The sequence below is a fragment of the Rhea pennata genome, chromosome Z, assembly GCF_028389875.1.
Source record: "Rhea pennata isolate bPtePen1 chromosome Z, bPtePen1.pri, whole genome shotgun sequence".
Taxonomy (NCBI): Eukaryota; Metazoa; Chordata; class Aves; order Rheiformes; family Rheidae; genus Rhea; species Rhea pennata.
The window spans coordinates 25981856-25998798 of record NC_084702.1 but is presented as its reverse complement, the minus strand read 5'-3'; the positions used below and the strand labels follow the sequence as shown (position 1 = coordinate 25998798).

Here is a 16943-nt window from a genome sequence, read left to right as displayed (position 1 = left end):
ATTAATTAGCATTTTGCAGTTTTGTTTATATGAGTGGGTAAATGAATCTGAATGTATAAAACAAATATGTCTTTCTCCTGTATTTTCTAGCAAGGGCAAAACAATGAATAAAACAATGAATAAAAGCTCTCATGGAACCACTGATATATGACACGGAATTAAGAACAGGCAGACAAAACCAGCAAATAATATAATTAGCAAAATATGTAGTTTTATAAAGGAATTATTTACTGACACCTTATGACATTCTAACCCACTGTAAATTTTTAATTTAGCCTATTTTCTTGGGCGGGAGGAGGCACTAGTGAAAAAGGAATAAATTAGTTGAAGGGCAACCAAGGAGTAAAACTCTGGCAGTTGAGCTTTTCTTATATAGCCTTTCATATTAACTGTACAGTAACTTTCCCAAGGCAGAGAACCCAGTTCTATTTCATGTTTGTTAAAGTAAATCACAAATGAAAACAGTGAAGCTATTGTAATTAAACCTGTTAAAAATGGACAGGTCCATGCTTAGACATCAGGTCCAGGACTAGTTTGGATCAACACATTGCCACCTGGGTCTGCCTAATGAGAAGGACTATTTCTGGATACTTCCACAGGCTTTTGAAACAAAAGAACACAAGGCTGCTTCCTCCTCAAGGCTCTACTGCCACATAAGCAAAAAGATCTTGCTTTCACCTAATGCAAGGTGGTTTGAGAGACTGTGGAGGGGATGGAAAGTCACAGAATGATGTGCTCGAATCAACTTTGGCAGTTGTTTTACGTTTGTCAGGTTGGTTAATCTTTGGCTACCTCTTTTTGTGTGCAGCCCAAAGAAAAGAGTAGCACATATGCTTGGGAAGAACTACTTATTTATCCATACTTTCCTTTTTTTAATCTGTGAGACTAGACAGTTTCATCACTTCACTTGTGACATACAGAGAAGAGGACAAATGAAGGCCCAAATTCAAACCTTGTACATGTGGAATTATAATAACTTAATGAGGGAAGGAGACAGGCAAAATAGACTATGTATTCTTGCATAATAAAAATTCTTGCAATTACCTTGTACAAACAATCGATTTAGCTAATTTTTCAACCTTGGACTACTGCTTTAGGGTGACAATTAACCTTGCTCTTCCCAGTCTGCAACAAAGAGTCTCCATAAAGAAAACGGATTATTAACATAATCCTAGAATTTAGATTCTGCAATATCATGATAACGTTGACTTTTACTGGGAGTGAAATAACACTGTTGTGTAAATAAAAGAATCTCCACAACTTCCTAAGGCAATCACTAAGAATACAAAGCAGAATAAAACACATTCCCAGAACCACCTATTTCTTGATTTGGTTGCTATCTGCCTCTTAGATATTTATACTGCCAACAGATGACAGCAAGAAGTAACCTACATAGGGTCATTCAGTGTTCAGATATTTCAGGGTGAAATCCCCTTTGTTTCCAGGAGGTTTCCAGAGGGTAGAAATACTTTTTTTCTTTGAGGAGGATAAAAAAGAGACACAAACAGGAGCATGTGGCTGCCTCTCCGTGGTTTTGTGTGTCAGGGGTCGACACATGCTTTAGGAGATCAACAGAGGAGCAGCTGATCTCCAAAGCAGTTCCTACAGATACACTTCATTTTGCAGTTAAATATCAGCACACATATAATGCAAGCAATATATCCAAGGGGAGGGGAAGCAACAAGTTCTTTTTAGAAAAAGTGCAGATATCAAGCCCCTGTATCATTGCCGATTGTTTACTGACATATTCCCTCCTTTAGTGTCATGTATCTGCTCAGAAAATGCATCTCAGAACTTTCTCTGGGTGAACACAAACATATAATACATATGGTATAGTGCACAACCCATGTAACAACAGTTTGCCATGTAACTGTTTCTCCCTTGCTTCGGTTAGTGCCGTAACTATAAACAGCACACATACCCTTTGGGAATTAGTAATTAGATATGCCTGAAGTGGTAACTGTTGGGCACGTTATGCTTTCACAACAGGTCAACTCTAATCTTGAAGAAAAAGCAATCAGATGCTGGTGTACTGGGAGTAAATCTTGGGAAGCGGAGGAAAAGGGCGGAGGAAACTGGAGACAGACAACCTTTAGGAGGTCCTTCTCTCTACCAGGCTGTCCCTCATAGAAACACCTTTGTGTTGCTGAGTCTGCACCATTTAGTGGGTAGATTTGGAGTACTGCTATACCTGGAGAACTACGAAACTGTCAGGGAAAAGATCCACAGGATAAATCCTGAACATGGAAGCTGCAGGGGAAATAATATCCCTTGACAGTTATACTCCCTTTCCACAGTCAAGGTATTGTCCTCTAAAGTCTTAATGCTGCATTTAAGTCTGCAAAATGATGCTTCCTCACTCCAAAGAAATGCCGTCTGGACATTCGTAGGTCCCAGCTGACTAGAAAATAACCTCAGCAGGTGCCTCAGTGGCACCCTCTCTTTCTCTTTCCATATCTTATCTCTGTGCATGAGATTTTTGGATACGTGCAAATATAATCAGCTGTGACACAAAGGCAATCTCAGTTTTTACTGTCAATGCACTACTCACATCATTCCTCATAAAAATACAAAAAGCTCTAAACAATCAAACAAACTCCAAACCTGAAAACATCTATATGTCTTCATAAAAAAGACTGGGAAGAAATCTGTATCTCAATAGGAAACCTGACAAGATCAACAGATAAGCTGTTTCTAAATGTTAGCAAGTGTGTTGCTTCATCAATATCTATCTTAAAATTGCACTGATTTAACCATAAAGATGTAAAAAAGTAATTAATACTTTTAATTAATTAAATTTATTGTACTAATTAATTAAAATAAAATAATTAAGGGAAAGAATTAATTAAAAATTAAATTAAGATTAAATGTATTTAAACAAATCAGCAAAACTTTTTGTATCCAAATTCTTACATCATTTTAAAACTGTTTTATACCATCAAGGCTTTTGACACTGTCTCCCATAACATACTCCTGGATAAGCTCAGGAGGTGTGGGTTAGATGACTGGACAGTGAGGTGGATTGAGAACTGGCTGGAAGGCAGAGCTCAGAGGGTCGTGCAGTCCAGTTGGAGGCCTGTGGGTAGTGGCGTCCCCCAGGGCTCAGTACTGGCTCCCATCCTGTTCAACTACTTCATCAGTGACCTGGATGAGGGGATGGAGTGCCTCCTCAGCAAGTTTGCTGATGAGACCAAGCTGGGAGGAGTGGCTGGTACACCTGAGGGCTGTGCTGCCATGCAGAGAGACCTGGACAGGCTGGAGAGTTGGGCAGAGAGGAACCTCCTGAGGTTGAACAAGGGCAAGTGCAGGGTCCTGCACCTAGGGAGGAATAATTCCATGCACCAGTGCAGGCTGTGGGTTGACCTTCTGGAGAGCAGCTCTGCAGAGAAGGACCTGAGAGTGCTGGTGGATGACAAACTGACCATGAGCCAGCAATGTGCCCTTGTGGCCAGGAAGGCCAATGGTCTCCTGGGGTGCATTAGGAAGAGTGTTGCCTGCAGGTGGAGGGAGGTGATCCTGCCCCTCTACTCTGCCCTGGCGAGGCCTCAGCTCAAGTACTGTGTCCAGTTCTGGGCTCCCCAGGACAAGAGAGACATGGAGCTACTGGACAGAGTCCAGCGTAGGGCTACAAAGATGATCAGAGGGCTGGAGCATCTGCCCCATGAGGAACGGCTGTGAGAGCTGGGCCTGTTTAGCCCGGGGAAGAGAAGACTGAGGGGGGATCTTACCAATGTGTACAAGTACCTGAAGGGAGGGTGTCAAGGGGATTGGGACAAACTCTTTTCCGTTGTCCCGTGTGACAGGACAAGAGGCAATGGGCAGAAATTGAAGCACAGGCAGTTCCAGCTGAACATGAGGGGGAATTTCTTCGCTGTGAGAGTGACGGAGCACTGGCACAGGTTGCCCAGAGAGGTTGTGGAGTCTCCTTCTCTGGAGATCTTCAAGGCAGACCTGGATGCAACCCTGTCTAACATGCTCTAGGTGACCCTGCTTGAGCAGGGAGGTTGGACTAGATGATCTCCAGAGGTCCCTTCCAACCCTACTGATTTTATGATTCTATGATCTTTGTTTATCTATGTCAGCTACCAAAGTCAAGTATTATAATCTGACATATGTATTTAACAGATGAGACTTCTTTGCAAACAAACCCTTATACCAATTTTTCTCATGTAACTATAGGGATAATTAGCATAGTTTAAGGTTTTTTAATGTTTTTAGAATCTAAAATTAATCCTAAATTGGAAACAAGACCTCAGATTGCAAAGGAAATTAGTGTCATTTCCAATATTACTTTACACAAATCAGAAAACTCTTGTTATGTCTTTTATACACTTCCTATTAATGTGACCTGCAGGTTTATTTATTAACTTTAATTAATGGACTGTAATCAATGTTTCTGAGAATACAGCTATGTACAGTTGATGATGTATTTTTTTTTTCAAAATTCTTCCAAGCTTTAGAGTAAGGATTGGAATCCTGAGAGAATTAATATTTTTGGCCAAGCAGTGCACTTCCTATTCCTAGCAAAATCCACTCATATTTATTTAAGATATTAGGCTTAGAAAACACAGACTTGCACACATCAAATAAAGTTTGCTAGAAATTTGCTGCTGAAACTTCCAAACATACCACCCACAGTGAACATGCTTGTACTTAAGAGAGCTTACTGTATGCCAGCTACACAATGCTATTTATACAACAGGCCTAAAGCAAATTTTTAGTTGTCAGTAGCTACAGGAGCAGTAGTCCATCAGCTATTTTTTGAGCTTGGGAAAAGAAGTGATTAACTAGAAAGTGCATATTTGCCATCCCACCTGCTTGCATTCTGCGAACTTTTATTATAAAGCCTACAGCCTTAAAAAGTCATCTTACTGGATAAAAGAAAATACAACTATTCTCATTTTACAGAAGAGATACAAAAAGGTTAAAAAATAATTTCTTGCAGAGCTGAGACTAGAATAAACACCTCTCACACAACAGCCAAAGCTTAATAATATCTTTTAGAATAAATATGTAAATTCTACATCCTTTTCTTTGCTATCTACAAACAAAGTATCGTATTCCCCTTCAAAGTCAGGAAAAGGACTTCAGATTCTGATTTCTTAGCATTCCTGTGTAACCTACCAAACTGCATGTAGGCCACTGAGAGGCAGGAATGTTTTGCTGTACAGTAGTGCTGGCCCACAGCTGCTGTGATTGCGTTCATTTCAAAGAGATGGTGAGGAGAAATCTTTCCTGTGAATTAAAAGACTTAGGTTGCAAACTGTCCAATGGTGCAGAAAGAAACCCATGTGATTTTGAATGATAGCATTTATTTGTTTAATGCTCTTCATCAGTTTGGCTGGCAATTTGATTTCTAGGATTTTCAGACGTTCTCCACCTGTTTTGCTGGTAGGTGCCCTAGACATTAGAGAGAGAGTGCCATCTGCAGATATCACGAAGACCTCTGAGAAGTGTATCTGCAGTTGCTGAATTCAGTACCTGAAATGCTATGATTTAAGGAAGTGAAGAAATACAGATGTTTCTCTCTTTTTCTTCATTTGTTCTCTATCTGCTACCTGTTCTTTGATAGTGCTTTCTCCAGGCACCACCACTGTTATAGGTGTTAAGCACTGCCTTCTGGGACAAGCAGACCAGCTAAGGAACTGTGGATACAGCAGCCCTGCAACAGCTCCACTTTTCTGGAGGAAATGTCCCTTACTCCAAAACATGTCTGCATGTGGACTAAGTAACTTATCTCATCAGAGATTTTGTGGTCAGCCTCACGATGAATTCAGGCCAGCAGGGCTAATGGTTCGGACATCTATGATCACAAAGAACTCTTCTAAAGCTACTGAAATTACTTGTGGGTACTAGTATATTATTAAAGGGTTGGGGTGTGAACACAGATACCTCCTAATAAAAAGACCACCATGAACATCACGAGCATGGCATAAAACCATATCTTTTTATAAGTCAGAACACAGTATTTTTGGTACTAGTCCCTGTTTGTTGTTGTTGTGTCATTTTTCCCGTTTAGAAAAAGTTCACAAGCATACTGTCATAACAACATATGCACAAGTAAATTTGGAAGGAAATATGACTAAAGTAGGAAGATGCAGAAGGATTTGTGAGGAAATTTCCCTGCTCTTTAGGTAGGTTAATTGTTACTTTTGAAGCAGAATGTTTTGTGATTCTCCAATTCTCACCTTGACTTTCACAATCCTTTTTAAGTAGCAGAAGGCATATAGGTATACACCTATAGGTATAGGCAGTATCTTTTATTAGACCAGGTGGTATAACGTTAAAAATAAGCCCTAAAACCTCTGCTTCAGGCCTGTCCATATTCCTAGATCTCCAGTGTTAAAACAAAGTACTACTAACACCTATGATCTTTATCACCTTAAATTCATGTCCAGGAGCCTTCCCTGTTAATACATCCTGTACTTAAGACACTTCAACTTGCTCATCTTCTGTTTCTCAAACTTTTGTGTGATAGGGTATCACTGTCACTATTTATCCTGATCTACAGTTTTCATCCAGACTGATACAGAAATGCAGCAGTTGGAGAGATCTTGCAGTGCTTGAAGAATCTCCCTTTACCTGGAAATCTCTCCATTAGAGCCCCAGAATTTCTATGCAATGAAAACAAAACAAAACACAAAACCCTCTCCCCCCCAGAAAAGATAACAGTATCAGTTCTACTAAAATCACACAGAATCAGAATTGAAAAATAGCCTAGGAGGATAAGAACGCAGTTCTTGAGCTTTCATATTTACTGCTCACTGACACGAAAAGAAGCCCACTGGATTTCTGAAAAACAGTCTAGCGAAATGCTCTCAGAACAAAAGAGATTTATGCTTTTGTGCACGGAAGATGTTGACATATGCATGGATCCTACGGTTGTGAGGCAAAACAGGGAAGCAACAGAGTGATGTGCAGGCAGGTCACGGATGGATCTTTATGCGTGTGTCATTGTAACAGTGGATGACTGATATTGCAGTGGGACAGAAGTTAAAAGAAATGGGTATTTTATAACTCTAGGTCCCCACCAAACTCACTCAAAAAAATACTTCTTACCTATTTTGAATTCTGAGTGCAATTTCAATTAGATATGTATTATTCTTAATCCTAAATTACATCTGTTATGGTTGCACACATTTAACTGGAGATGGCATTTCTCTTTAGAGCTATCTCCATTTCAAAGAAGACTGAGGATTCTTGAAATAAATTCAAATCCTACTTTTCTGTGTGTTGATAAATAATTGTTTTTTATGAGACTTGTACCACCAATTTGGCAGAGTTAGATCTTAATTAGAAAAGGAGATTTAACACACGTAGGCTAATTCTTGCACATTCACTAAGCTGGAGAAAAAGTAGTTGTTCATCCAGTATTTGCAGAGTAATAAGAAGAGTAACGCAGGGAAGTAAGTCGAGGCTGAAAGAACACATACCTTACCATTTTATTCTCTTTGGCACTCTAGCCAACAGCCTCACCATCTTGCATGCTGGAGAAGTAATCAGGCCATAGTCTATACCTCAGTTTGCTAAAGACAGGAGGATTGCTTGGGATGATGTGCGATTGAAACATAAATGATTTTCAAAGTAGGTAAATTTTTGCAATAGAGACCCCAGCAGTGCAATTACACTGAATTCTTTACCTCTGCATCAGATTTTTTTACCTTGATCGCTTTCATTCAGGAAAAAACAGTAACTTGCCTTCAAGAGAGCAATCTGACTTTGCTTAAAGCATTGAACTTAATAGATTTGACTTTACTAGATTTTATTTGAGAATAATAAAAAAGGTAACATAAAACAAAACTAAAGACTGTAAGAAAATAATTAAATTTAATAAAGAATTGCCTGCCTTCAGCAAAAAATCTAGGGAGAAGCATATTTTTTCATTTGCAAGAAAAAGTAATGTCTGAAATTTTTATCCTGAAAATGTTTTATAAAAAAACTATTGATTCCATTAAGACTTATGCTTATAGCATAACTTTGCAGAGCTCAATTGTAAGAAGCATGTAAGAAGCATGTTATTTTTAAAAAAGCACTTCAGTTAACAGCTTTTGACTTTGGATTCAGAATCAGTTTATCAGACTTGTAGATAGAGGTTTGCTTTTAATGCCACAATCATTAAAACTATGCTTTGGGCATGCATGTGCTGGCTGAGAAGTCTCGAGGAGCCAGATTTTGTACTGTGTAGACTGGGCTGGCTGCAGTGAAGTCAGCTGGTAAAACCTATCACCAAATACATACACAGTAGATTCACTCTCTTCAACTTTTCTAATATCTGCAAGGTCTCAAAAGGGAGACAGCACAGAGAAATATATTTTCTCACTCAAATTCTGCTCAGCTGCAGTTCTTAGATATAAAACAGACTGAAACTAACCCATCACTATACTGAATCAAAACTAGCCTAGGGTAGTTGTAGACTATCCCCTCTTAAGTTTCATATCTCAAAATATAGATGCATACTTGTATGAAATACCAACCCTAGAAAAAAGACTATCTAAGAAAAAAACCTTTAACTCATGACTTTTCTCTAAAAAAATCATAAAAGTGAAAATCACAAATAAAGTAATTGTCAAAGCTTATATCAATTCTATTGTTGACTTCGAATTGAAAGGGAAGATCTGACTCATTGTTATCAATTATTTACATAAAAGAACTCGAAGTAGTTGCATAATACTTCAGAATTTCATTTTATTTGTGAGCTCATTGTCTGGTACTTCAGTAATTAGAAACAGGGGAAAAGTTTTCCTGTTGTGTCGTGGTTGAACAGCTGAGAACATGAGAGTTTTATAAATTCTAAAAGGGAACAGTGCTGCTCCTCCGACACCGAGTATTCAGTGAGATACACTGCTCACTAACCAACACCAAAGTAATGAAAAAGAGCTATTTTCCCCTTCTGTGAACAACTGGAATTCTGGCAGAAGCTTGTTTTTGTTTATTGCTGTTTGACTTCTCTCAATTTCAGTGACTACTCAAAGAAATGTCTTTCCTTTGGCTCTCAAAAAATTGTAACTCAAACCACTTGTGCACTTTGGAGGGGATTATGTAATGCAGTGCGATAACATAATGAGTAGATTAGCAGAGTTTACTAAAAAGACAATTTTTGGCAGTTTGACAAAGCTTTTGTTAAGATGATTTCTACTGTCGGAAGTTGGAATCTGGATCAAAAGACTACTGAATCAGCCCTGTAGTCCAATGAATCTTTCATTGTTTTGTCAAAGTGGAAAGCTCTAACAAGGGACTGACCTTAAAGACCACTGATAAGAATGCTTGTCAGGGATGAGTGAATCAGCCTGACAAAGATGGCCTCTCTGCTATCTCAGCTAATTGTCCTCACTTACCAGCAGCTCTGGTGTCTCCCTTACAATTTCTCTTGAAGTTTCATATGATCACACTAACTGAGGCAGCATCAATATTCCAAAACATCCACATTTTGCTTGTTTAAGTGATGAACTTTTTATCTCTTCCTATAGGTTAAAAACAAGTTTTAGAATAAAAGTAAAATAGAATAAAAAATACTGGGTGGTGGGGCTTCTTGAGCTTTATTTCTGCAAGATTTTTCTTTCATGAGAAGAAAGGTTTCCTCCCAAAAAGATTTACAAATGTTTATCAAGTCTCTCAGTTCTTTCCTGAGGGAAACAAAGGATATATGAAGATTACCTCTGAGGTACAGCCGTCTGAAGAACAGGCACATTCATTTGGTAACAGTGTACAGGGACTCTAAGTAACAGTTAAAAACAGGAAATGAAGAAAAATAAACTCCAAATGAATCTGTAAAATCTATTTCAGCACAGCATGATTCTGCAAGTTGAGCTTCAAGACAAGGTTTATTTCCCTTATTTTTACAATTACTTTAGCGGGACCTTTAACTACAGCAACTGGCAAGAACACTGATCTAATATCTCGTGATCTTCATGCTGCATCATGCCCCTAGACTCTTTTTTTGGGTCACGAGATGGTAATTAACTTGGATACTTGTTGGTGAATCACTAGCACTGCTTCTTGTAAAATGTGGCAACCTAGCTGAATACCGACACAGCCTGAACCCAGCTTCATTATTAACATCTGCTGAAATTGCAGCACAATGGGATATGGTCACAAGGGCAATGAGTTTAAAACCAGAATAGCACCAAACACAATAAATGAGGATTGCAATCTCTGACTGCAGCTTCTATAGCAATTGACTCTATCTAAACTGGCTGCCCTGTTCAGACCCTGTTTTTCACAAGCGAAGACTTCACCACTTCAGAGAAAACAACTGTAAAATCTACAATTTCCTAAGCAAACTGCTTTAAGTTTTCAGAGAAACTGACACGTGTTAGACACCTACCACTGGGTCACTGGCAGAAGGAATTAAGCATGCCATGCTTGGGTAAGTGTATTTTACAGGGTACTGAATCACTACAGATAATATTAAGTATATCCTCTCCGCTAATTATTTTCATGTTATGTGGTATACTTATATAGCACAGATGCTTCACTAACACTTGACAGAATACACTCTGCCAGACAATGCCGTCATCGAATCCATTGGATGTTAAACCTCTGGAGTCTGGAGAAAGTCTAGAGGAAGAGTTTGGGTTTAGGAAGAGCTGACACTTAGAACAGATTCCCTCTGACACAGGCTAACACCTTAGTCCGGCTCGTCTCCAGAGTTCCAGAGAACTTAAGCACTGGCTTTTTCAGCTCCTCACCATAGGTGAAAGCCTCAGGATTTGTAGTTCAGCCTCACCAGGAAGCCTTGAGCAGATATAAGCAAAACCCAGTGACAAGTCTAAGACAACTGCTAGTCCTTTTTTTTTGTTATGAATAGACATCTGGCAGCGGAACTGCTCTCTATCCGAAAGATAAAGCACAAGATGGTACAGCAATGCTTTGCAAACCAGCTTATTTTCCCTTCAGTTTTGTCTTCAAAACATGATACACCAATTTCAAAGCAATAGCAACAGCTGCATACTGGCAATCAAAACACAGAAACTCTATGGACAGATACTCCCAGCTGTTAGTGCTCCCTTCTTTAATGCTGATATAAGAGGAAGTTCTCTGTTCTTTAAAGCCAGCAATGAGAGTTTAGGCTCCCTGTCACTGACTGTGCTTGGTTCTTCTGTGACCTGCTCTCAATAGCGACACAGCAAAGTCATGCATCTTACCACTTCTATTTTATTGACCATCCAGGAGGCAACAGAAGCTGATCTGCCTGTTAAATATCTAATATCCATTCTGATTAAATGACTTAGGACATATTAGAGGTCTTCTACAAAACCAGCTTGTGTAACTAGCAGCCTGTCTCTGTTAAGGAAAACTAAACCCTTGGCATTTTACTGAGCAACTGCATTAATATGACTGATAAAAGAAAGTAATAACAGACCAGAACGAATGTATTGTCCTGCCACTGAAAAACAATGTCAGGGATGGAGCAGGAATGAAACTTATCACTCATTAATTTTTTTGCCATTGTGACATAAGATATAAAACTGTCCAGATGTTGAAAAGTCTAGACATTCGGAAGTCAAGGAGTAGCTTGTATTTCTTATGATTTTTTAATATTAAAAAACCTCTGATTTCAAAAATTTTATCAAGTCCTAATGAAAAATAATGTAAAGGCTTACTAAGTAACAGTTATTAGTACAACGGAATGTATCACTGAAAAATGTGAGAGAGTATCCAAGAGAGTAACTCTCTATCTCCAAAACAGAAGTGATGCTTACTTTTGCTTTTTCTTGAGTAAGTGTAATAAGAACTCCTTCAAAGACAACTGGTATTATTTAAAGGAGGTTTTAAAAACTTCATATTTAAAAAAAAGTGCCAGAATGAATCCAAAGCTCTGAAGTATCAGCCCCTAGAAATTTCTCATGAAACAGAAAAATATATTTTTGTCTAGTTCAAATAAAAACATGTTCAATGTCTGTTTAGTTTCTGAGGCTATTCAATGGGTAGGGTATAACTCATGAGAGCCCATCTGTGCTATCTAAAGACTGACAATGCATAGTTTTTTTTAACGTATTTTTTACAGGTTACAATGAAATTACAGAATAAGAATTAAGCAGCACCACTCCGCAGTAAACCAAAACAAGATGCTTTGCATAGCAGGAATGACTTCATCCACAGCTGACTGTCGTCTTTAGCCTCTGAGCAAAAGGAAGTTCTAGTATAGGCCTGTACCATTTACAAGGTTCATGACTTGCTGCCAATTTGTAGAAACCAAAGTAAACTTCTGGCAGGACTCCTACATACCATAGTAGTTAAAGAAACTATCGTCCCACCCTAGTTTTGACTACAAGGCTTGAAAGATTAATCTAATGTTTCTTTCTGCCCTCCTATACTCTTTAGCTAAGAGAAAATTTAATTTAAAACTTTAAAAATACATTTCTGTAAAGTGGCACTGTGGCTATCTACAGTCTCTTCACAAACCCACAGTTAATTCTTTCTCATTCCTTTTTCCTTACTAATAAGCCTTGGCAACAGAAAGCCTTCACTATTAATTAAAAGTGAAAAGCTAGCAAACAGACCCAGTACCCTGATGTTTCACAGCTGTGTGTAAAGCTGTACAGAGACACCTGCTTATTTTTACAGCATTTCTTTTCACCCTCTATCATTTCTCCCCTTATATATGGTTTATAAAATAAGGAAGAATAAAACAGATCATTTTGTGAAACAATACTGCATTGGTACATCCCACCTTTACTGGAAGATAGAAGCTGTTATTACGCAACATAGTCTCCTTGATATAGTAGGATATAGTAGGAAGCAGGAATCAACTAAATTGATCTTGTACGTTACAAAGACTTAGTCTGTAAAGTAAGGCTTTCAGAGCATTCTCTCGTTGTGGTTATCTCAACCAGGCACAACTTGAGATATCTAGTGCCAAATGATCGCATATACTAGACAATCAGAATTCCTACTAAGATTTTGAAAGATAGTTGGACATACAAAAATACAGATAGGCCGCTAATAAGTCTTTTTAATGCTCATGTAGTCATTTAACTTCTGTTGAGTCTAGTAGGAATTAGGAAAGGAAGAATTACAGCCCCAAAATGTTGACTATACTAAAGTGCTGCTTACCAGGCTCCATCTATCTGCAATCCAGAATACTGAGCCTCTACGCAGAGGTTGGGCTGCCAAGTCAGCCTACGCTTAAAGCCCTTCCATGCTCCAGGTTACTTGTGTGTATAGCTAAGGCTATAGTCCACACTTCTTGACAATGCTGGGGAAGCACAGCTGAGCTCCCAGCTGAGCCTACCAGCCCTACCACCACTTCCAACTTCGGGGCCCTCGGGAAACAGGCAGTGCAAGTACACACCTCGGAGGCAAGACAGGAATATTCAAAGTCTGAGGAGATACATGAACCTGTCTTTTATATTTTATACCTATCTCTAGCTATCAGTAAAAGGGACACATTCTGTGAGGAAGTGATGGCTTCAGTACTCAGCTAAAGGCAAAGATCCAACTGGAGATACGTGGCTTCTCACAGCACCAAACAGAGAAGGTGAATCTCTCAAACTCTCTCACCTCACAAAGAGGGCAAATCCCTCAGCTGAACTGAGAGACCTCCAACTGTACCCTGGCCAGACTGCAACTCCAAGGACAGGAATGTTTTCACACAGATAAACCAGGAAGTATCCCCAAAGAGTACCAGCAAAATTGTGAGTGCCTAATTTCAAGTTAGGGACAATGCTGAAGTGGTCAGTCATGCACAACAGTTAGGTGTTGTGGCATGCAGACTGGCAATGCCTCTACACTCAAGGCTATAAATGATTTACGTTCCTAAGTTCCTACTGAATTTTCAGGTGACTAGTATGTTTAAAATCTTAGCTAGTCCTGTGACATCTCATAAGCCAAATCAAAGATTTCTCTTAATGGGCACCAATTTTTAGCACATTTACTAGTTCTGACCTTTCTATACCAGTTATTGGCTATATATAAAACTGAGATAACCAATGCAAATGAAATTCCTCAACTGTAAGAAAAGTAACTTTTTGAAAAGAGCAAGAATTGATATACATTTTATTCATTTTTTCTGTTTCAGTGAGCAGAATCTTGTGAATATTTCCTAACAGCTTCAGTACAGTATTAGCATTTTTCTTATGGGTACATAGGTCTGAAATTTTTGGCTTGTCATTAACTTAACTGAGTCAATGTGGCGTCTAGCTCTTTCCACCATTTGTTCTATACTAGTGTTTTCTTTTTTCTAAAATTTACACTAGCCTACATGTGCAGCATGTTCATGCTTTCAAAGAAAAAGATTTTACTGAATTTCTTTTTATTCTCTCATTGCATGCTTACTTTGGGAGATTTCTAGTAAAGAAGAAGCAGACATGATTTAGTAAACTGAGTTTCTGTATGAAAATAGAATGAGAAAGATATGCCTAACAGGCAAAAGAGGAAAGAAGAAATAGTTCTTGCATGTATTTGTTTCTAGACAGAAAAATTTGGCTGCATGTAAACAGCATTCAAACAGCAAATAAGAACAACCGAATAAGAACATATGCTAAGATTTCAACACCTAATAAACTATTATTATTATTTCAATTAATATCAGCATAATATATCTTTATGTCAAACAATATTTCTAATCAAAACTTAGATGTATGTGTGTGTCTGTGTGTGTATGTATTTATATAGTTTATTTTTTAGAGCTAAATTTTTGCATAGTTCTCATCCTGGCCTACCAATACTTAACTCGAATCAGGCTGACTGATCAAGTAAGTATTTGGCAGAATTCACCTAAGTTTTCATAGTTATTTCACCATATGGCTGAAGGTAGCTATGACAGCTTGCTGAGATCCATTGCAGGACAGGGAAAGCACTATGTAACATTTTTCCTGCTATTATGCAGAAAGTTTTGACAAAGAGTGTATTTTCCTATCTAATCATGGCCCAAGTTTGGTCCAATTGGTTTCTCCAGTTAGGCTAATGCTAAGTTTTGGTGTTCATTTCCAACTGAATTAGCTCAGACCAGCTCTATTCTTCTGGATTATAGGACCACAGGGATCATAGAACAGGAAGAATACAAACCCAGAATCATTTGAGTTGTGTAAAAGAAAAGGTTTTATCTCATGTTTTCTCTTTTCTGCAGGCAAGTAATACTCAGAGCTTTCCCTAATAAAATAAACCTCACTAAAACATAATGCATAAATAATATTTTGACAACTAGTTGGATTTTTCTTCCTCTAATACAATACACCAAGTTTAAAAATTTAACTGACAAATAACTGCCCTCAGATACCCATGGCCTGCTTCCTGGGCCCTCCCCAGTGTTTCCCCCAGCTTTGCCTCCAAAGAAGAGCAGGGCTGGAATAACAAATACCAGGAAGCTGCATCCTGATGCAGGAATACAGTACTCATACAGATATATTTAACCAGTCTTCAGCCACACACATTATAAACAGAAAGAATTACTATTTCTGGGTTCTATATGATGTCCAGTAAATCTGTATATAAAATCTCCATTAGAGCTTAAAATAGATGGCTGGAGAGTAAAATTTTCATTAACTTGAGTATTTCTTCAAAACATCAAGTCTATAAAGCTCAAGAGAGTCAGAAGATAAGTCAGTTTTCACACTTAACACACCCTTAATAACTCATTGAGACAATACCAAAAAAGGTAAATCAATCCCTTTATTATGCATCCCAAAGGGATCGAAAATGGTTCATTTCACATGCCCCAAACCTTCAAACTAATTTTTATGTATTTTCAGTGTCTCTAAATGCATTCAAAGAATAAGTATCATGCAGTGTGCGTGGGAGAGACATAAATACATATTTCACAGAGATTTAAAAGCAGATCACACTGATCTATGAAGATTCAGATTTCCTAGACTTTCATAGCAGAACTATTGCATTCTACTTGAAGAACTGCATTGCAAATTTCATGAATGTCATAGTGCCTTACTTGTTCTCATTGCTGGCATCATACCGAGGCATGGGGTCAAAATCGTTTCCATTGACATCAAAACTTGCCTGCGAATCCTATAGCCAACAGGACAAAGAAAATCAGTTTCTTGTTAATTAGTCATTGACTCATGTGACCTTTACATTCTTCAGCAGGTTCCTATAAGAGACTAATAAGGTTAACAAACATTTTTGTAGTTTTAGGATGATCGCATTTTTAGGAAAGGATTATATATTTAATAATTACAAGAATTACACATTTTATTTCATTTTTGGAAAAGGAAGGAGAATTACAAATGCCCTGAAAAAGCACAATTCCAGTACCTATGATGAACCTGACAGAGGTGTTTTATTAAGCCAAGAGACTACAATTCTTCTAAGAAACTTGGAAATTAGTAGTGTTCATTATCAAAATCAGGATTTTGCTAAATGTTTCAGGATTCAAGAAATCATCCACAAGATGATGACTGAAACTGCAGTAATAGCTTCAAGGAATACAAATAATATCATTTTCCTAAGAATATTTTTATTAAAATATAGCTTGAAATGAAACTTAAACTACATTCCAATTTGGAAATAAAAGGCATCTCTCCCATCATTTATCTGAGTTTAAAACTGTTTCAAATATATGCAAAGTATCTGCACATTTTTGCTCCATATTTTATATTTACAAAGATTTTTAGGGCTGAAAATAGTTTATAGAGCAAACAGCTGCTAGTTTGTATGGCTCCCATTAATTGATGTGGTAGTGTGTGGTGTATTGACATAGTAAGCAGTTCTTTTTAATCTCTTTATTCAAAACCAGTTACCACATCCACCTCAAATATTCCTGTTTGCAGCCACACCAGCAATAATCCAACATATAGAAGGCATTTGTCATCAAACAAGCAATGTGTATTGCTCTGGGGTAATTCCTTGTTGGCACAAGGAAAAGGAGAGAGGAGGTAGTAAGAGAATAAATAGCTGCTTTAAATTCAGTCGAAGGACAGTATTGGGATGAAGTGATATCTGATACAGTCTGGGTCATTCAATGAGGAAGTAAAAATATATTTGGTTTG

General features: G+C 38.0%; 1 protein-coding gene across 3 annotated transcripts in view; it reads right to left on the bottom strand.

Moving 5' to 3' along the window:
- The window catches only part of PCSK5 (proprotein convertase subtilisin/kexin type 5), a 248593-nt gene that overhangs the window by 155755 nt on the left and 75895 nt on the right, over positions 1–16943 (bottom strand). For all 3 annotated transcript variants that reach the window (XM_062599429.1, XM_062599430.1, XM_062599431.1), the window contains exon 5: positions 15887–15963. In XM_062599429.1, the coding sequence (XP_062455413.1) occupies positions 15887–15963 (77 nt within the window). The remainder of the gene's footprint in view (positions 1–15886; positions 15964–16943) is intronic.